Raw genomic sequence first — 23,293 nt, forward strand, 5'->3', positions numbered from 1 at the left:
CTATACTGACTGCCCAATCCCTGTCCTGACTGTATCTCAGTCTGTCCCAGCTCTCTGATCTCTTTCTTTCAGCTGTGTCTTTTTCTGTTTGAACTCTCTGACCTTTTTTTCCCTTGCTCTTTGATTTCAATCTTAGCTCTCTCCCAGCTCTCTGATCTTTCTTCTGGATACATCCTGCTATGACCCAGCCTACTGATCCTTTCCCTGACATCAGTCCATCAATCAGTAGTATCACTGAATGGAGGACTTCACAGGGATAGAACTGTGAATTGATTTGATGATAGCAACTTTTTTCCAAACATTTTGTACTTATTTTAAAAGAATCTCCCAATGATAAATAGAGGATTTGTACACCGATTTCCTGTACATAAGAACTCCTCCAAATTTATTGTTAAAAAAATGACATTACTTTAACTTAAAAGAGACTGTGGACTCAGAAGAGACCCATGTCTCTCACTCAGAGTGTGAATCCAGCTATTGCAATGCATAATGCATTGTTGGGAGGAGGAGAAACAGCGCATCACAGAGTCAGGGAGGAGTCAACAGCACATTTGGGTCCCAGGGAAACTGCAGGTCACTGGGGACTTAGGGGTATCTCAGTGAGGGCACAACTGCACAATGGGCCTCAGGAAAGCTCAGCACTGAATCAGGGAAGATTCAGCAGTAGATTGGGAACTTGTGGGATGAGAGACATTGTATTAGGAACACAGCAGTAGAGACAGCACACTGGGGACTCATGGAAAGGAGAATTTGCACACTAGTTTGCTTAAAGGCTTTCTGTGTTTTCAGGATTTTAGTACTGCTAGCTCTTTCAATGGTTTAACAACAGTACCCATAAGCAGACTTTTGCCCAGAAGCTGTACTCTCTTCTCTACTGTATTCTGCCTTCGCAAAATTGTATACCTGAGAGGTTAACAAGTACCCCATTTGCAGTAATCTGCTTACTGGCTTTAATGTACAAAATCATCTCCAAAAAAAGCAGATATACCATACAGATTACAATTTTGTGGATGAAGAGACGAATAACTCAAATCCCTTCATGGCCTCGCCCTTCCCTATCTCTGTAACCTCCTCCAGCCCTACTACCCTCTGAGATTTCCATGCTCCTCCAATTCTGGCCTCTTGCGCATCCCCGATTTTCACCATTCCACCATTGGTGGCCGTGCCTTCAGCTGCCTGGGCCCTAAGCTCTGGAATTCCCTCCCTAAACCACTCCACCTCTCTATCCCTTTCTCCTCCTTTAAGATGTTCCTTAAAACCTACCTCTTTGACCAAGCATTTGGTCACCTGTCCTAATATCTCTTGATGTGGCTCGGTGTCAAATTTTGTTTGATAGCGCTCCTGTGGAGTGCCTTGGGACGTTTTACTATGTTAAAGGCACTACACAAATGCAAGTTATTGTTGTTAACAATAGATAGCATTATAAAGCACATTAATCATATAAGTATCTACTGTACCTTTATGATCTTTTCTACCTGCTCTTTCACCTTTAAAGATTTATGAGATAGATTTTATAAATGTGTGTGCCAGGAGTGCAAATTCATAAAATCTACCCTTATATATCTATTCCCCTAGATCTCACTGATGCTGCACTCTGTTAAAAGTCTTACTCTATAGCATATACTTCTTTTTACTGTTCTATTTCCTAAAATGTTCCACATTTCTACCCACTCCACTAACCTGTTTTTGCCCTCCTGCAATCGCTTCCATTCTTCCATTCACAAATTGCCAGCCCCTTAGTTTTAGTACCTTCAGCAAACTTCAATAACATTCTTCTTGTACATGTATCCAAATCATTTATATAAATGGAAAAGAGGCCCCAGCACCAATCCTTCGGCCACACCACTACTCACATCATACCAATGTGAAAAAACATACATTTACCCTTAATTTTTGCTTTCTGTCCGTTAGCTATCCATCTATCAATGCAACTACATTCTCTTTAATACTAAGTGCTTTCATTTCTGTAGCATTTTTGTATGGTATCTTATCAAATACCATCTAAAAATCCATACATAAAGCATTCCTCGTATTCTCTTTATCTGTAGTCTCTGTGATTTCCTCAAAAGAATTAATTCAATTAGCTAAACATGAACTGTTCTTTACAGATCTATACTGACTGTTCTGATCATCCTATGCCTTTCTAAGTGTTCCCTAATTACCTCCCATACCATGACTTCTATTCACAATCAAGGTAAGACTAATTCAGCTATAATTTCTGGTATTATCCCCTTCCCCTTTCTTGAACAAAGGCGTAACACATGCCATCCTCTAATCCTTTGGCATAAATGCCATTTCCAATCATTTTTGGAAAATTAGGTTTAGTGCTTCCGCTATCTCTTATCCAAACACCTTTACTGTTCTGGAATGCATACCTTCTGAGACTGGTGACCATTCTGCTTTTAGCCCCCTTTACATTTTTAACTCAATGTCCCTTTGAATACTTATCTGCAGTAGTCATTCTTCCAAATCCTCTTCAGGTGCTCCTATTTTCACCTTCCTCTCTAAAAACTGATATAAAGTACTTATTAAGTATCTCTAGCATTCCTACGCACTCAAGTACATGATGGCTTCCTTCATCTCCAAGTGGTCCTTTCTTTCACTATCCTTTTACTTCATATATGTCTATAAAAGGCCTAGATTTTCCCTTTATGTTGGCCACCTGGACTACCTAATTTCCTTTGGCTTCCTTTATATACCTTTTTTATAATTCTCATAATTTCCTTATCATATGCCTCTTTTTAAAATCTAATTTTTGAGCTAGCCTCTCTATTAATTCATGGAACCCTTTGAGATAATCCTTTCCTTTACTCCTTGTTGGAACGTATTTAACTTGTATCTTCTCCATCTTGTATTTAAATATCTCCTATTGCTGGTCTGCTGTTCAATTTGCCATTTTTCCCCAAGCGATTAATCCAGGCTAGGTCCACTTTAATCCCACTGAAATTAGTTAATTTCAAATCAATCACCTTTATCATGGATTTCTCTTTTTCTTTGTCCATTTTCAATGTGAATCTTACTAGTACATGGTCACTATTTCCCAAGGACACCTACTTGTCCTGCTTCATTACCCAAGATTAGAACTTGTACTGCATCCTTCCTTTTCGGACTTGAAATATACTGATTAATCAAACAGTCCTGGGTGTATTCTAAGAACCTTTTTCTATTTTGACCACAAACTTTTGCCTTATGCCAGTCTACTTTAGGATAGTCAAAGTCCACCATAACATCAACTCTATTACCACTGCAACACTCTCTAAATTTCCTACAAGTCTCATCCCCAATTTCTTTTCACTATTCAGTGCTTTTTAAGGTAGATTTTCTAAGTTCTTTTCTGTCATCAGTGCATGTTAGAAAATCATGGGCACATTGCCTACAACTTTCCAAGAAGTACTGGTGGCAGATGAAGAATCGAAAAATGTATCCTTTATGTATTCACAATATAATAGCAGTTTCCTTATTATTTTTAACACTATCCAGTCAGAACCTGTTTGAGCACTACCATCAATAAACAAGTTTTCCTTTCTATGCTTGTGATTATGGCTTTAATTAATAAAATATTTTTCTCCTTCTGTATCTTTCTTAGTAAAATTTTCTTTTATTAAATAGCAGGAAAAGAAAGGTTGGGCAATTGTTTGAAGCTTAAGGTAGGGAAAAGATACAAAGATGTTGTAAGTTTATGCAGAAGGAAAACAAGTAACTTTATAGAAGTATAGCTTAGAAATGATTGTTTGCAGTGTTAAGTGTGTTATTGCCTATGCCATTCCTTTGTATGACATTCCTTGGTCCTCTATTTTAATGGAGATGTTAACCTATTTACAGGAACAGGTTAACACTTTTGTTAAAATAGTAGACAGAGGAATGTTGTAGAAATGAGCTAATATCACAAAGAGTAATTGTTAGGCTTCTACCTGCATTGTTACAAACCACACTGAATAACAATAAGAAATTTTAAAATAATCTCAAGGGACTTGGTTATCATTTTCTAACAAAATACTTTTCTAGTGAGTTTTTTGTTTGCTTTTGTTTTGCTAAATGCTTATTTTTTCCAAACACTTTTACAATTCACTGATGGCTATCTAATTCATATACAAAACCTACCACAAGTTTACCGAGTACATGTGTCACAATGGGAGTCACGTGTCAACTATAGAGGAATTACACACAAGTGAAATAAAATTGGTTATTCTGCAGTTTCTCAGTGTATTTTCCATTTGTATTGCTTGCAGAAAATACACAAACATTTTAAAATTAATTTTATGTTACACTTTTGTTGTTTCACATCAGTTTTTTTTTGAAATGCTGTTAGACCTGGCCTGCCACCTTCTTCATATCAAGCTGAACTTACTGTTTATTTTGTGTGGACCCTGTGCTAACTTTTTGTGGAATATAATGAGTTTTACAGTAAATTTAGGAAATTGAACATGTTTCTTTTAATGGTAAATCACTATTATATAAATAGAATTTAAATATAGCATTATTATTTAAGGTAATTGGCAAAAGAACCAGAGACGAGATGAGGAGAAACTTTTTTATACAGCGAGTTGTTATGATTTGGAATGCACTACCTGAAAGGGTGGTGGAGGCAGATTCAGTAACAACTTTCTAAAGGGAATTGGATAAATACTCAAAGGGGAAAAATTTGCAGGGCTATGGGGAAAGAACAGGGTAGTGGGACTAATTGGATAGCTCTTTCAAAGAGCATGTACAGGCACAATGGGCATCTTTCTGTGTTGTATCATTCTATGATTCTATCTTTGTGAGGCATGGATACACCAGTGGTCCCGATTTGGCTGTTCATTAAGCATGATTCACTTGCTTGACTGCAAACAAGTAGTGACCTGCTATGGTTGATATGGGTTCAAGCTTTTTTAGTGTGGGAGAATTTTCACATAACAAATCATTTGCATGGATGCTGGGAATCTGACCAATTATGCAATACCTGCCATAACAAGCATTTAATATTTGTGGTAAAGAGCTTCTTAAATGGTGACAAAAGCAAAAAGGTCGCTACTCCCACTGGTTACTGTGCAAAACTCACAGTTAGAGTACTGTGCCTAACTGTAATCACTATTGTGTGGCGCAACAAAATACAGTGGCTTTTCCTTCATGAAAGATCAAAATGTTTTAAAAAATAAATGACCAATTGATTCTTCAATTAGACAGAACATGTCCTTATTTAGTACCACTATTAAAAATGGGGCTAGCATTAGTAAAGATAATCTTTGAGGTGCCACAACGCAGAAGTTAGCACCAGTCATGGTTAATGCAAGAAAGAAGATGACAGAAGAAAAGAAATTAGGAAACCAAAAAATGAAGGAGAAAGAAAAGGACATAGACAGACTGGTGAAATGGGCATGACATTTAGCAGATCAAATTTAGTGCAGAGAAGTGTGAAGTGATGTATTTTGAGAGGAAGAATGAGGAGAGGCAATATAAACTAAAGGGTACAATTTTAAAGGGGATGCAGGAACAGAAAGACCTGGGGGTTCATATACATAAATCTATGAAGGTGGCAGGAGAAGTTGATAAAGCTGTTAAAAAAGCATAAGGGATCCTTGGCTTTTTAAATAAAGGCCCAAGAGTACAAAAACAAGGAAGTTACGCTAAGCCATTATAAATCACTGGTTAGGCCTCAGCTGCAGTATTGTGTCCAATTCTGGGCACCACACTTTAGGAAGGATGTCAAGGCCTTGGAGAGGGTGCAGAGCAGATTTACCATAATGATACCAGGGATGAGAGACTTCAGTTAAGTGGAGGGACTAGAGAAGCGGGGATTTTTCTCCTTAAGAGCAGAGAAGGTTAAGGGGAGATTTAATAGAGGTGTTCAAAATTATGAGGGGTTTTGATAGAGGAAATAAGGAGAAACTGTTTCCACTGGGGGAGGTGGGTCAGTAACCAGAAGACACAGATTTAAGATCAAAAGAACCAGAGGGCAGATTAGGACAATTTTTTTAATGTCGAGAGTTATTATGATCTAGAATGCACTGCCTGAAAGAGAGGTGGAAGCAGATGCATTGGTAAATTTCAAAAAGGAATTGAATATATACTTGAAAAGGAAAATGTACCGGGCTATAGGGAAAGAGTGGGACTAATTGGAAAGCTTTTTCAAATAATGGCCGAAAGGCCTCCATCTGTGCTACAAAAATCTATGATTCTATGAATGATTCCTTTGTTACAGAGATCTTGGTTCTGAGACCAGGACTATATTGAGAGGGGATGAGGAGTCTCCATAATTTTTGTAGGTCTGAACTTGTTTTTGGTGATCAAATCAGTAAATTATGGAGCCAGCTCCTTCTCCTTAACAAATGTACAGGGTCCATTCAAATCCCCTCGACTTTACAGCAACAGGGATCTATTAAAAAAAGTAATTATCAGGATAAAATGCTCTGTAGTGGACACATGTGACACTGCACTGATGAGACCAAGGATGCTCATGTTTAAATGTTAGCAGTAGCATGGACTTCAGTTGGAATTGAAAAATGCTGTTGCTACTTATAAAGTTTATGTAGCAAACTCCAAGCTTTGTCCTTACTAGGCCCTTAACCATCAATAAGGTGGTTTAACATTGCTTTTAAAGATTTTTTTTTACTACTAAAGATGCCTTTTGTTACATCTCAGCAGACCTCGGAGCAGTGCTCAAAAGGAATACTCTTGTTAGTGATTTTCTCCACATTTTCCTATGCTGCTAAGTACAATACCTTTCTTTTGCTAAAGTAGCACTGTTAGGAAATCAGGGCCACAGAATACATAATTATTTCCTTCCTAATCAGACAATCAAATTGTGGGACTATAGAGATGAGTGCACCATTTTTACTAATTGACAACTTGATAGTGATAATTAGAGATGTGCACAGAAAAGATACAGAAAGATGAGGACAACACAAAGATGTAATTATAACAATAACTTTATATTAAAAAAAACTGTGACCATCCTAACAAACTGGAAAAGCAACATAAACTTTAATATTCAAAATAGTTAACTAAGCCTAAGTGCATCCATATTGAGAAATAGCCACTTGGAAAAGTAATTTGAGCCAAGACAGTGGTCAATGACTGGAAACCCAGGTGAATGTGACATAAAGAAGTGTAAATTTGGTATATCCAATCCTATATTATTATGACAGTATCTCCTGAATGACTTGTCTACTGTAGATCTTGTAGAAGATTTAAGAGTATGATCACTTGTCATGAGCAAGATATTAAGGACATTCAATCCCTGCCTGGTGGCCCTAGTGACTGAGCACGTACAGTTTGAATTTGCAGACATCAGTCTTAGCAGCAGTATCAAATAGGAACTCAGTAGAAGAGCTAAAAGTGCTCAGTCTTGATGGTGTGCTAGAACTAACAGTAAAAGCAAAGATGCGCCTTGATCTCCCCAGTTGTGAGGGATCTATCTAGCTGTATCTTCAGGCAGCATGAGAAAGAGTTCCTATTAGCCAAAAAAATCAGAACTCTCCAGATAAAACATAAGACGACTAACATCAATGGCATATCACAGGATAGCAGAGCTTACTTCTGCACACTTTGGTTCAAAAATATATAAGGTTAAGCATAACTTAGACTGTCGGTAGCTATATTTCATATAAACAAGCAAAACCTATTTTTATATCAGAATACAGAAAATATTACAATATGAAATACATTTAAGGCAGGGCTTACAAATGAAAATGTTTATTACGATCAATAAAAAGCTTTCTATACTGACAGTGAAGTGCTATCTTTAACATAGGGAGAATTTTCCTGCGTTTTTTTTCTAATCACCATTTTAGCAATACTATTATGAAATTTGCATACAAGCAATTTAACAGTGAATGTCTTAGAATAGTTCTGACTAGCATTGCTGGTGATCCCCAGGAATTGTTTTTTTTCAGTTTGAGAAGCGTTTTGAATCCATTCAGCATATGTTCTCTGCAGTTTTCTCTGCTCTAATTCTTCCATGCTTTTCGACAGCTCCAGATGGTGTGCTGCCTCCAAGGCTCTCATCTGCCACTCCGACCAGTCTTCAGGTTGCCTGGTCTGCACCAGCTCGTAACAATGCTCCAGGCTTGCCCAGCTACCAGCTTCAGACAAGGCTCCTACATTCCGCTGGTGATATTTCAGAGTATGTAGTGTACACAGTGAAGACACGTTTTAACTGATTATTCTTTTTCAATTATTGAAATTACATTTCTTATTGGTTTATATTATAGATTCATTTAGTTTCCGACTAATAAAAATAAATTAGTTGCCATCAATTTAATGTATTTTATGTATTTTTAGCTGCATACTAATATCAAGACAGAAAGTAGTATTTTGCAGGGAACTTAATCCTGCTTAAAAAGTTATAAATTTAAATGGTTCACTTACATTTTTCCTGATTTATAACTATATGTTGGAGGAATACAGCCATAATGTATTTTTTCCTGACATGATTGGTGACAATATGACATCTTTCTGCTTGTCTACTGGCTGAACAGGGTTTCCAGTTAAATTGCTCCCAGGCTGGACTTGCTGAATTTTAAAATACTATTGCAATCAATTACTTTGAATAATATGTCCTACACATCGAGTAACTTATTAAATAGTGGAGATGTAAAGATGAACATTCAGATCAATTTTGACTTTAAATTATGATTCTAATTTGAACTATTCAAAATTCAGTTGCTCTAAATTTATATTAGGCTTCTGAACTCAAAAGTTAAATTATTGGGGAAAGCTACTCAATACCCAATTAGGTAATGTAGCTGAGTCAGGTGAGTGCCAGACTAGGAACCTGTGTTCCAATCCTATGCAGGGGTAAGTCAGTGTTTTATTCTTATGAGGTGGATTCAAATACCACATCTTAGGATGTTGGGGGAAAATAGAAGACTGCAGGGAGTGGGCAGTACTTGTCAGTCTGTTGCAGTATTTCCAGGCTGTTTGGCAATGGAAATAGCGATCAGTACCAGAGCCAGTAGGCATTTCATTCTCATGGAGACTGATGTCTGTGGGTAATCAATCTCTCTCTCTCCCAGAACTGACATGACCTATGTCCACAAAAGAAGCAAAGGCCTCACCTTCACAAACTTGTTAACATCAGCATTAACTAATGCTGATGGTGGCCTTTGTGTACTGTAAGTAGGAACTCTTGTGAGAACAGGAGTTCCCCCTACAGTATACAGAGGTTGCAGTCTCTGCCAATGACGTTAGCAGTGGTGCTGAGAGGAGAGACAGAAACCTGGTCTAGTGGATTAGGAGCAGGACTTAATGGGATTGAGCAATCAGTGGGCAATGGATGTCAATGAAAGTAAGGCTGGATGGCAGTGAAGTTGGGAATAGTTGGCCATGAAAGGGGGCAAATGGGGAAGTGGATAGCAATGAAATGAGGAAATGGATGGCAATGAAAAGAGGAAATGGATGGCAATGAAGTGAGGGAATGGATGGCAATGAAATGGGGCAAACAGGGAAATGGATAGTAGTGAAAGATGGAACACTCTCCACTTGCCTAGATGGGTGAGCACTCAAGAAGCTCGACACCATCAATGACAAAGCAGTCCTCTTGATTGGCACTTTATCCACTAGCTTAAACATCCACTCCCTCCCCCACTGGAGTACCGTGGCTGCTGGGTGTACTATCTACAGGATGCACTGCAGCAAGTTGCCAAGGTTTCTTCAGCAGCATGTTCTAAATCCACGATCTCCACCACCTAGAAGGACAAGGCAGCAGGTGCATGGGAACACCACCGTCTTCTCAACAGCAACTAGGGATGGGCAATAAATTCAGGCCTTTCCAATGACACCCACATCCCAAAGAATGTTAAAAAAAAATGAAAGAAGGGAATGGGTGGTAATGAAAGGAGTACCAGTATGTACTGGGTGGGTTGGAGGAGGAGGACTGTGAATGGGTAGGGAATTGGGGTAGTGTCTCTATGAACTGCGTCTGGGACGAGTAGAGTTTCTTTGTGAACTGAGATAGAGAGCGTTGGATGTGAGACAATGACAGCCGTAGTAACTTTTGATTAAATGATGGTCTAGCTCGTCCGTTGAAAATTCAAATATCAAATTGTCTTACTTAGATTAAATATCGCACAACTGTAAATATAAAATGCTTAAATTAAACAGAATGCATCATTTTTAATTTAACAATTCAAAATTTGATAATATAGTGACCCGGCCTTCTTTTAATAGACCTTTTAGTGACATTTTAATTTAAATAGATAGTGCATTATATCTGCTTTAGTATAACAAGCCAATTATGCAGTTTACATCATATCAAAGGGCTTTCTGCTTTGTATTGATACATACTGCATTGTGCAATTTGAGTGCGAAGTCGCTCAACAAAATTTAGGCAGGTGGTGTGAGACCACCTTCAGGAGTCACATTATCTCATTTCACTTATTGCAAATAAATACCAGATAAAAAATATTTACTACCCTATTTTATAGCTACTTTGAGAAAAGCAGATCACTGCTGCAAATATGTGCAAGTTTTCTGGAATGTATGGAACATCTAAATGTTGTATTGACATGTCTATTCATTACAGCTTGTTGCCCAATCCAACTGCAGCCTTTAGCTATTTAGCAACAGGTCTTCGTCCATATACAGCCTACGAGTTCAGACTGGTTATTTCCAATGGACATGGGCGTACCATTAGTGATTGGGCACAGATGGTTACCTCAGAAGACAGTAAGTATGCTGTATACCGTAGGGATGTAGCCAAAACATTGAATAATATAATGCCTGAAGACTGTAACAAATCTGTGATGTCTTGTAAGGCCACTGTTGAAGTATCTGTCTGCTTGTTTAAGGCGGCAGAATATTGGGCACCCTGAGTCCACACAGCTGTTGTCAGGGCCTGAATGGACTCATTTGTGAGCCATGCTTGACGCTTAATGGAGGCTGCCATTCTCTCCAGCGCAGACATTCCCACACTTACCTGTGCCACCATTCCACTAATGCTGGAGGTGGAGTTTTCTATCCTGTCCTCTGTTGTGGGGAATGTGCAAGGCATTTCATCCAGTATGTCGCAAAGATGCATCTCTATCTCGATCATTCTGCTTCTCAAGGAAGGCCCCCCGGGGCTCAGCATCTGCGTCCAGCTGTGCAGAGCTTGGGGAGGAGTGCGCCCACCAACACGGACTCGCCATAGCTGCCCCTGCCATCAGTGTCTGCTCGTGCTCACTTGTGTGTGGTGAATCACAAAGTGACAACCCAGCTAACTGTGTAATAGGATCCACCGAGGTGTGTGGTGTATGGTGTATGGCTCGCTATGATGTGACAGTGCGCCCTCAGAGGCATGTAGAGCTCCTCTGAGGAATCACCCTTGTCCAGCAATCCTACAGCAATCCTTGAAGGCTGTGGAAGAGAACATACAGCAATATTAAGAATCATCACAGAAGTGATGTTGCATTGAGCATCCTGAGGTGTGCAAGAGGTCAATCATTGATAACATCAATTCATGTTGTGTGTGAGGGATGTTAAAGTTCTGTCACCAGTGGGGTGTCAGTCCGGGCATCTCCGACAGCCAGGCATTCGACCATTCACTTGAGGTCTAAGGCCTCCTCCTTCGCCAGTCAGGGCACTATTTGTGGTGGCCCCCCTCCAGTCCAACTCCTCTCCTTTGTTTTTTGTGTTCTCTTCTCCAACAAGGGGAGAAAGTACAGACGTGTGAATGAGTGAGGGTGACGGGGTCACCCAATGGATGCAATGCTCTGAGTCAGGCTGACACTGAAACAGAGGCATCAGAGGGTGAGTGTCAGACAGATTCATCACATTGCATCAGGACTGGGGTAAGTGGGAGTGGTGGGTTTGCAAATGGGGAGGTGACGAAGTGCACAGAAAGTGAAGGTAAGTTGATACTGAGCCTTAAGTGGGTGTGAGGAGTGATATGATGGAATAGGCTTGGCAGGGCAGAGTGTGAAGGGAGTGGGGGGGGTTAATGTGCACCATAGAATGTAGGTGTTTCAGTAACTGTACTCACTTTTCCTGATTAGGTCATTGAAGTACTTCCTGCATTGCACCCACGTCCTTGATACGATGGTCCTACTGCTCACCTCCTCTGCCACCTCAAGCTATGCCTTCTTTGTGGCAGGGGCAGGGCGCTTCCTCCTGTCAGCCGGGTACAATGTTTCCCTCCTGCTGGTCACACCGGCTAATAACAACTCCAGCGAGGAGTCAATGAACCAGAGTGCTGGCCTCGCCTTTGCTGCTCCATACCTTCAGATTTCTCTTTTTCTCCTCAAAATCCATGGTTGCAATGGCCCTTTAAATAATCCAGGTCCCAGCACGTCATAAGGGTGCGCTGTGCACCCGCTGTGCAGCTTGGAGACTCGAAACCCTGAAGCCACATTAAGGGCCTTCAATTGAGTCACGATCGCTCGAGAAAATGCACAAAATTTTTTCTGGGTTTCCCACGCGCATATTGACTTCCCCCCCTGCTTAGTTCCCACCGGTATGTTAAAATTTACCCCCATGAGTTATCACTGGACAGATCTGTGAGATCTTTAAGCCTCTCACCCCATTTTAGAGTCAAGTTTCATAATTCCAACAACAACGACTGACTTAAGATAATAGTGTTGAATCTCTTTTTTCTTTCCACACTATAAGGGCAGACTTATCTTCAGGCAGAAGAAAACAATGATCCAATCCATAGGCAACTATCTTTCTATTAGTCCTAATCCTTTCCTGACCCATTAGTTCTTGCACTTGGGTTATGCAGGAAGGGACCTTTAACTACTTTCCTCTTGCCTTCCACAGAAGCCTTATGAGGATGTAAAACTTGTCCAGTGAGAATGGGATTTGAACTTGAGTTTCCTATAGATTAATTAATCACTTTTAGTGTGGTCCCTGCAGGTCTACCCAATATCGCAGCACGTCTTAAAAAGTACATTAAAATAACAACTTGTCTTTCATGGCTTTACTGTTATTAATTTTTAAAAGCAGAGTTGAAACACAATAATAAAACGTGTAGCTCATATTAACTGCTGTTTCTCCTGATTGATTTGTCATTATATAATACTTCTGCACTCAAAATCACATTTATTCTTCAGAGAATTTTGAAAGTAGAATCTGTACAGAACACAGAATACTATAACTGACTGCGTTCAGGGAAGATCATGAGTGGGGGTTTGCATGATGCCTGTTGCCTGAGTACAAACAAAGATGGTTGAATTCCTAATTGTTAGAAACAAGCTTAACAATATGATCATAGCTCAATAAGTTTATCCAATAAATTGTTGAATTGTAAAGACCAAGAAAATTCCAGTTTTGATCCCTGATCTAGGCTGAGGTATCTGATTTCAATTGGGTCGGTGATAGGGGTATTACAATTGGCCTAAGAACCCCTGAGTTGGGGAAAATCAACCAAAATTGCTGATCCTGATCACTATCAAGTGACTCCTGCTACAATTGCGCATGTGTGAATGTCAGGTGAGGACAGGATGGGGTTGGCTGTGGTGCCTCAATAATTGAAGAGCTTGCCAACATTTGCCGTTAAGACTCACAGATGGCCACTTGGATGTAGTATCAGAGGGTGAATGGCACCCATGGAATCATATGTAGCAAGAAAGCAACACCTTCAGGAGAGGAGAGGAAAACTTGCATTTATATAATGCTTTTCACAACCTCAGAGTATCCCAAAGCGCTTTACAACCAATGAAATATTTTTGAAGTGTAGTCACTGTTATAATGTAGGAAACACGGCAGCCAATTTGCACACAGCAAGCTCCCACAAACAGCAATGTGATAATGACCAGATAATCTGTTTTTAATTATGCTGGTTGAAGGATAAATAATGGCTAGGACACTGTGGATAACTCCCCTGCTGTTCTTCGAAATAGTGCCGTGGGATCTTTTACGTCCAACTGAGCGGGCAGACGGGCCTCGGTTTAACATCTTATCCGAAAGACGGCACCTCCAACAAAGCAACACTCCCTCAGTACTGCACTGGAGTGTCAACCTAGATTTTGTGTTCAAGTCTCTGGAGTGGGACTTGAATTCATGAGTGTCTCAGAGGCGAGAGTGCTACCAACTGAGCTATGGCTGACCCAGAGGAGGAAAATCTTGCTGAGAAAAAGGTGGATGGGATTACATTGCATTTTAGGTCCATGTTCTTTGTGTATCTCAGTCTTTTCCCTCAGTTTTCCCCTCTTCTGCTGATAGCACTGATTCATGCTGGGGTATACTTCCCATGGGTGCCAGTAGCCTTCCTGCACTTAGCTCACAGGCCACTTTTCATATCTGAGCCTAGACAGTGAGTGTCGGCAAGCTATTTTTCCACAGGGAGCATCAGAGTTAAGCTATGTCCTGCCCTCATACGACATCTACGCATGCGCATATTCCACCAGGAGTCATTAGGTAGCAATCAAGAGTGGGCACTCTGATTCTTTTTCTCTCCCTTGACCAGGGATATTGAACCCAACTGTAGTGTTTCCATACTGCTGCAGCTGGTCTCTCAGGCCTCCTTAGTTTACATGTACAGTTGTGTAATCACTACTGGCCATTTTTGAATGCAGAATCACACTTTGGAACTGGGGTGGATGGGTGATAGACACAGCATAAATTCATGCCATAAATTTGTACCAAAATCTTAACACTGTGATGACTGTGATGTTCTTTAAGAATGTACAGTACGGTGGTATAAAGGATGATTGTTGATTAATCAAAATCACACAAATGTAACCATTTTACTGATTTTCACTTCAACTAATAATATTTGGATTATGACAAACTCTTTACAATCAGTAAATAAATTAATCAATCAGAAGAATAGGTTAATGAAAGTATTATAAATTCACATTACAATTAAGTATCTTTATTTTGTTTCTTAAGAGTACTGTATAAGTAAAAGGTACATTACTCCTAGTGCTTTAAAGACTTTGGTCTGTTTTAAATCCGTGAGCTTGAATATTTAATTGATTATTGAATTCAGTAAAAAAAAACAGGTTTAACATGTGGAAATGTCAAACTTAAGTTCCTAAAGCTATCTTAAATATTCCATTGTAATTTTAAAAGTACTTTTCAGATTAAATTAGACTTTGTGTAACACTATCTGCTCCCTTTAATGGAATTTCATCATCTCAGGAAGGGGGGTAATAACTAGGAACAGGCTCCTTAAAAAAATATTTTCAGAGGCCCCAACATGGACACCAGGAAACGTTTGTAGATCAGCCCGTAAAATGCCTGCTGTAGCATAATGTGATTTTTGCATTATTATGCACTTCAGCTAATAAATGTAAAACTTCTAGTGGCAGACTCAATCGGTGACCTGACAATGTAATTGTGCCACTCACCTCATCCCTGTGTACATCCACATTTACAAATCTGAGGGGAATTCACTGTTTTTAGTGATATTGTCAATTGAACATAAAGAATACATTTACCATTTCACTACGAATAATGAACAGACTTCCCCCTTTGTAAAATTACATGTAAGTTCTTTAAGTAGAAAACCAACTTCCTTTTAGCCTTGATAAGCATATAAAAAGTTAAACAAAATCAATTGTAAAATTAACAGGAGTGTTCTCTCTGAACTTTTAAAATATTCTTCTTGCTTTCATAGTAACTCAATCCTTTTTGGGACTGGTAAATGTTAGTAGTTTTCTTTTATTCGTTCATGGGATGTGGGCGTCGCTGGCATTTATTGCCCATCCCTAATTGCCCTTGAGAAGGTGCTGGTGAGCTGCCTTCTTGAACCGCTGCAGTCTGTGTGGTGAAGGTTCTCCCACTGTGCTGTTAGGAAGGGAGTTCCAGGATTTTGACCCAGTGACGATGAAGGAACGGCGATATATTTCCAAGTCGGGATGGTGTGTGACTTGGAGGGGAACGTGCAGATGGTGTTGTTCCCATGTGCCTGCTGCTCTTGTCCTTCTAGGTGGCAGAGGTCGTGGGTTTGGGAGGTGCCGTCGAAAAAGCCTTGGCGAGTTACTGCAGTGCATCCTGTGGATGGTACACACTGCAGCCACACTGCGCCGGTGGTGAAGGGAGTGAATGTTTAGGGTGGTGGATGGGGTGCCAATCAAGCGGGCTGCTTTGTCCTGGATGGTGTCGAGCTTCTTGACCGTTGTTGTAGCTGCACTCATCCAGGCAAGTGGAGAGTATTCCATCACACTCCTGACTTGTGCCTTGTAGATGGTGGAAAGGCTTTGGGGAGTCAGGAGGTGAGTCCTGTTGACTTCAATTTTCCTAGAGTTCCTTGGTGCCACATGCTGTCAAATGGTGCCTTGATGTCAAGGGCAGTCACTCTCACCTCACCTCTGGAATTCAACTCTTTTGTCCATGTTTGGACCAAGGCTGTAATGAGGTCTGGAGCCAAGTGGTTCTGGCGGAACCCAAACTGAGCATCAGTGAGCAGGTATATTGGTGAGTAAGTGCCGCTTGATAGCACTGTCGACGATACCTTCCATCACTTTGCTGACGATTGAGAGTAGACTGATGGGGCGGTAATTGGTCGGATTGGATTTGTCTTGCTTTTTGTGGACAGGACATACCTGGGCAATTTTCCACATTGTCGGGTAGGTGCCAGTGTTGTAGCTGTACTGGAACGGCTTGGCTGGAGGCGTAGTTCTGGAGCACAAGTCTTCAGCACTACAGCTGGGATGTTGTCGGGGCCCATAGCCTTTGCTGTATCTAGTGCACTCAGCCGTTTCTTGATATCACGTGGAGTGAATCGAATTGGCTGAAGACTGGCCTCTGTGATGGGGGGGATAACGGGAGGAGGCCGAGATGGATCATCCACTCGGCACTTCTGGCTGAAGATGATTGCAAATGCTTCAGCCTTGTCTTTTGCACTCACGCGCTGGACTCTGCCATCATTGAGGATGGGGATGTTTACAGAGCCTCCTCCTCCCGTTAGTTGTTTAATTGTCCACCACCATTCACGACTGGATGTGGCAGGACTGCAGAGCTTTGATCTGATCCGTTGGTTGTGGAATCGCTTAGCTCTATCCATAGCAAGTTGCTTCCGCTTGTTAATGTTAGTAGTTTACTCAGAAGCACAATCTACTCCTGTTCTATGGAGAAAATCAGCCAAAGTTTAAAAAAATATATTATTTATATGTTTAACCCTCGGAGTGTATTATTATATTCACTCTGCAACTCCACCTAGAAGACACTCTTGAAAGGAGAATGAATGTTTACTGCCCTTATAAGAGGGTAGAATTTCTGGCTGGCAAAGTTCACATATAACTATTTAACACATTCATATTACATTGCTGTGCGAGCTCTTTTTATACAAGTATTAACCTGTTTATAATAAATAGGTTTTTACCTCGTTATATATAGCATACTCACAAATGTTGTATAAACTTGTTAATCATTTCACCAATCATAAGCTCCATCCTGGAATGTTTATGATAAGCAAGCTTTTCAAAATTTACATTTTCCAAAGATGAACCAACTGTCCGAATGCTATGAGCTATATTATCTTCTTATTTTGAAAAATTGGATTAAATGTTCCTTTCTCATTGTTCTTATGAACCTCTAATAAAGTAGTTGAGTGCATGTGATTTTTAAAAATTCTGTTGCACCATTTGGTAGATATCGGGAATGTGAATTGCAAATTTGTGGACCCTCAGCCCATAATTTTGTGTCCATTAAAGTTAATGGACACAAAATGGCTGGCTGGGAGTGCACAGTTTTACAATATGCTTTCTCAGTATCTTCCAAAGAGTGGAGCATTGGAATTTTTACCCCAATGTTGTTAAGTATAATCACAAAAAAAATCAATCATAGCGCACCTGTAATAATAATCCTTTAACACATCTCAAACAGCTAGTAATTTAATAGATCTAAATATCTAAAAGTTTGATAATCCAGATATGGAGTGTACTTTTGTTGTGTGTAATAGCTCCTATAGCTCCTGTAATAGCAGTGGACCTTGAGAAAATCCAGATTCATTCACAAATCCTTATAAGTAGGTATAATTCTATAGAAACACTCGAAACATAAATGAGATGACTGGTGGTTAATTTCTAGATCCAGAATTAATTAGATTAGTAACAAAGGGAATATATGTATCTTTACGCATGAGATTTTTTAAAGGCCACCAAAGTTTTTACTTGTCACAGATCATGCTACGGTGTATACATCAGCACCACAAATGTACAGCTTTTAGAGAATAGAGTCAAAAAGCAATTACTGCCTGTTTTGAGGCAGATTTGGGGTGGTAACCAGAGTAAAATTCATTCTTAAATGCTACCCCACCTCAAATCCATCACAAAAAAACCAGTTCCCTTTAAGGCCCACCAGAAGTCTGCTTCGCCAGACTTAACTGGGGTCACAGGGGGCATAGCTAATTTCTCTGCCCAATTTTTTTCCATTCCCACCCCAAATAATTACCACCACTATATGTGGTTGTAAAGTCATAACAGATAAATTGTTTAATATTTAGCATGTGACATTTGACAAGTCTCTCTCTTACCCTGCATTCTAGTTTCTCCTTCCAGCGTATCTCTTTCTCACATCCTACCCGTATGCCTCTGCTCCATGTCTTTGGGTATATTGGAAAGGTTGGAAATACAACTTAGCTTCAGTCAATATTCTCTTTTAGATCAAAAGAGGAACTCTGGAGTATTTGAAAGTTTAAACCTAGGACATATACATATTTACAACCTGAGTTATCTGTGCTTTAATTTTTGATTTATCTGTGACTAATGGGGGAGAAATCAGGGCTGTTGATATTTTGTTTTCTTTCCTCACTTCTGTTTTACTGCTCCTATCAGCAAGATTAGCTGGCACATAAAAAGCTGTCAGTTCAAAGTTCCTGCTGCACCCACCTGTGACTCCACCTGCCGGACCCAAAAGAGCCTACCAAAATACTCCCCAATGGCAATCATGGTCCCCCAGCTACAGATGTGAGTGCTAAATGCAGCATATGCTCACCTCACACAGGTCCAATTGTAGTTTTTGTTGAGATTGGTGCTGCAAAGCTGCTGAGTTTAAAGTCAATAAAAGGATTTTAATACCAGCTTGTGTTACTGTACTAGCTGAAATTAGATTCAATGCTTGCTTCACTCACTTGCATGAATGCATTTCTCAAAAATTGTTGTACTAGAGTAATCCAAATAATTAATGTTTTAATGTATAGATGGTAAAAATTGATTTTAAAGGTATAGCTTTGCTCCTCGCATCTGAGCAGAAGCTGCCAACAGAATTGCTGGAGATGAGACAATGCTGTTTTTAGCACTGACCTCTGTAATTAGAGGGCAGTGGCAGCCATCAGGGAGCATTTTTGGCTCGTTGTCTCAGGTCTGGCACCTTGAGTCATGTGTGGGGGAGCTTTGTGCTGGCACATCAGCTAATAGATCAGCTGATCTTGTGATCAGGAGCAACTGAGAAGAATGCAGCTCACCTCCAATATGGCGGATAATTGGGTTTCCACTGTGAAAACTTCGTTCTGATTTCCCCTCCCTGCAAAATACAATTACCTGCAGTCCTTGGCTTTTCCCATATAAATTAATGTGACTTTGAAAACTGAGAACCTGCCTGACTTTGACTACTGTTTTCTCAAAAAATGCTTCAGTAGCATAATCAAAATGATAAATGATTTAATGTCCAGATCCTGAAATTAAACCAAATAGAATTTAATATAATTTCCCAGTATTTTCTGAGGAGATAGTACCTAAATTGATACAGGATTAGCAGTGATCAGCAGTCACTCAAAGGTAATGGCCACAGACAGGCTCAGTTGGGTTTGCAGAACTGCAATCAGGCAAAAATGTGAAAACTAATCTCTGGGTCTTTCCAAAATGGTCAAATGACTAGGTGCTGTGGCCTGGCTCACTGCTCATTCCTAGCAATGTCACAAACTGGATTTCTCTGCCACACAGTAACAATAGTTCAGAACACATGGCAAATAATTATATTTATGATTAAACTATTAAACTTTGCCATTTTTAAAATAGGGTTCAGATGCCCTTTAGTAGATGAGATTTTGCCTACACAGCAATTTTGAAAATAATAAAAAAAACAGGAATAACTAAGGACAGAATTCTTTAAAACTGGCCCAACAGTCTGATAACTTTGCATCAATTGAAAGAGACAATTGTTAATGGACAATGTGAATTCAAAATATTTCATCGTTTAATTATATTTAACCAGAATTTATTTTATGATGATAAGACTTATTAATTTAGAAATCACTATTTCTGATATCAGCATGTGTTAACACCTCTGTTAAGTTACTGGAATGCAATGACTTTTACTGAAATTTGATTACATGGCCACTGACTGCCCTCTGATACCTCATCCAAGTAATCATTCTTCACAGGTCAGGCCAGACACTGAATGTTGGCAGGCTATTCTACCATAGGGACATCACAGCTGAGCCCAATTCTGTCCTCAGTCAACATACTTTCAAGCAGGAGTCACTGGATAGCGATGAGAAGCAAAGATCCTGGCTGTTTTTTCCCATCCTTCGCTCAGGAAAACTGAAAGCATTTGTAGGATCCCCATGCTTAAATATCTGCTAATAAAGCACCAAGTTAATGCCTGTTAGGAGGCCCAATCAGAAAACCTACCTCAATTTCTCTAAGGCTTTCCTTGCTGGCTTCTCCGTCTCCATGCTTCACAAACTCCAATTTATCCAGAACTCTGTAGTTCATATCCTGACCTGCACAATGCCCCCATATACCCATTCACCCCTGTCCTCCCAAACCTTCATTAACTTATTGTCTCACAGCATATTGATTTCAATATCCTTGTCCTCATCTTCAAATCCCTCCATAGACTCACACCATCCTACCTTTCAATATTCTTCAGCCCTATGTCCTGGCAGACACCCTCTGCTCGTCCCACTTCAGTGTGCTGTGTGACCCTCCCTTCACTTCATTATTGGTGTCAAAGCCTTTAGCCACCACGCTCATGCACTCTCAAATTCTTTTTCTAAACGTTTTTGCCTCACTACCTCTCTCTGCACTTTCAAAGACCTCTTCAAAACTTACTCCTTTGACAATTCCTTCAGTCACGTCCCCAACATTTCTTCCCTTTCCAGCTCGGTGTCCACCATTCATCCTGTAAATCACTTTGGGATGCTTCATTATGTGATAGGTCTAACATAAATTAAAATATTTTAATGAAAAACAGTGGCTAATTATGACCATAGTAATGATCCTTCATTGTTTATAAAGAAGGCAATGAGCCACTTAACCAGTATAAATGTTGAAAAGTTTGTTAATGCAGCTGTGGAGTGCACATATATTCTCCAAAATGGCTCACCAACTACAGAGAAAATTCAAATTTAGCCACCAGCCCTGCATGTGCTTATGAATTTGATAGTGGAGAAGTTCAGTGGGGCTGATTTTAACTGTGGATACCAGGGGTAAACAGGGTGGCAATGGCCCGAGAATGCTGTCCCATTTATGTTTGCTCTCTGACCATTGCCATGCCAGTTGGGGTCTTTAGATGTGCAGCTGACGTATCCACTAGTTTCAGGCTGGAGGCCACTTATAATATGCATATCGACTGCAATTTTCAGGTACAGCACACGCTCCACTTATTTCAACTCCTTTGAGTGGACTATCCGATGATCCTTATAGCTGGAGGCTGCTCAAAAAATGCCAGAAAACAATTTTCTTCCCAACTCCACAAAAATACTCCAGGCGATGCGCGGCCAGCAACACCCCCCCACCCCCCACACCTCACACTGGCATCCCATCTCCTCATTCCCAGGACTGTTGGTCAGCTCTGTGTAGGAGTCAGCCGATTCACTACCCTCCCCAACTGGTGAGCTCCAGTTTGGTGTGCACTGCGTGCCAAATCCATGCGAATAAGGCCCAGGCCTCAAAATGGCCCGTGTCTTAAGCTGACTGACCGCTGACCACCCATTTTGTGCCCAATATCAAAATTGGTCCTCGAGGCATTTTTCGTGTGGTGGGACAGCTGGTGAGTATAATTTGGAGGCAACAAGCCTGGCAATATGTCACAGAAAATGTGAACTAGAACAATTCAGAAAGCCTAGCAGAAAGTCAGGTGGAAGTTTTGTGATTTAAAGAAAAAGGTAAAATATATTATTATACACTATCTGCACAGGACAATTATGGATATGAAAGAATGTCATATTTGTTAAAGATATATATGCAAAATACTTATACTGCCACAGAGAAATGTTAGAATGTAACAAAGTAAGGTATTAAAAGCAAAGATGGCACAAAACAGCATGGCAGAACAGGGGACTCAATCAACACAAAATCACTGAAAATGTGGGAAGAATGGTGGATGTACTTGGAAGAGAGATTCTCGAAGGTATTGAGCCTGCAAAGATTGGGCAGGTGCAGAAAACAACTGGCATATATAGACAGCAAGGAATTCCTTGGCATTTTTTAGTGCAGAATTAGCAAGATCTTGGAGGAAGGTGTAATTTGGGGTGGAATTCATTTCCTCTGGGTTTCCACCCCTTTTTGTACTCATTCAAAAATTTGAACCGGGGCTCAGGTTCTTCTTCTGCTTGCACTGCTGTGTTGTGGCGCCATTTCTGGAGGCAAGTCTGGGGATGCTGGGATCCCCTGGAAATCTCAGCGTATGGCCACAGTAAGTATACCTGCATGAAGCTGACGTACTTCTCATACAAGTGCCGTAAGTGAACCCCACTATGTCATATCCATTAGCAATCAATCCAAGAGCAATTAATTTCTGTTTGGAGAGCGGCAAAAGAAGAATAGATGAGCTGGCCATTTTAAATCTATATTCCTCCCCCTCTCCAAATATTGCTGCCATAAAATTCCAATCCCTCCGTGGGCTGGGTGCCCCAGTAGCAAGATTAATGACACGGGCACCTGTCCATAATATTCAAGTAACCCCATTCCCAGGATTTGGATCAGCCTCAGTGCGAGGGCAAATAGGTAGGTGCAATTCCTGCCCTCTTGCACTTTCAGCAGTGGAGCAGGGCTTCCAGAATTTCTTCCCTACATATTCTCTGAATTACATATACTACACCGCTCAAACGTATAATTGTGCATGGAATGACAAGATCTCAAAACAATAATTGTGCTTATGTTCTCTTAAGTCCCGTTCGCTTTCTTGAAAGTGGAAAGAGAACCGAGTGGTCAACAAGGTGCACTGCTTACCAAGCACCAACCTCACTACCCTCAGTCACCAGTACAAGTGCACATATTCAGGGGGTAGATCAGTGAGGTTGAGGCAGATACTAGGATAAGACACAGGGGTAGAAATTAATCCAGGCCCATTTTTGGGTCCAGACAGCGGAGGCAGTGCTCACCCAAACCAAAAGGCCCGAGGAACGATAGAAATTGGTTAGTGGAGTACAGATGGCAGTCTGTCCCTGCAGATTTCATTAGACCATATGACACATCTCAGTGATAGCCTCCCTGCTGAGCCT

General features: G+C 40.3%; 1 protein-coding gene across 1 annotated transcript in view; it reads left to right on the forward strand.

Moving 5' to 3' along the window:
* Positions 1 to 23,293, forward strand: part of ush2a (Usher syndrome 2A (autosomal recessive, mild)) — a 744,800-nt gene that overhangs the window by 461,019 nt on the left and 260,488 nt on the right. Inside the window, exons 42-43 of the mRNA XM_067989549.1 lie at positions 7,954 to 8,104; positions 10,505 to 10,647. Of these exons, the coding sequence (XP_067845650.1) occupies positions 7,954 to 8,104; positions 10,505 to 10,647 (294 nt within the window). The remainder of the gene's footprint in view (positions 1 to 7,953; positions 8,105 to 10,504; positions 10,648 to 23,293) is intronic.

This window comes from Heptranchias perlo, chromosome 8 (genome assembly GCF_035084215.1).
Source record: "Heptranchias perlo isolate sHepPer1 chromosome 8, sHepPer1.hap1, whole genome shotgun sequence".
NCBI lineage: Eukaryota > Metazoa > Chordata > Chondrichthyes > Hexanchiformes > Hexanchidae > Heptranchias > Heptranchias perlo.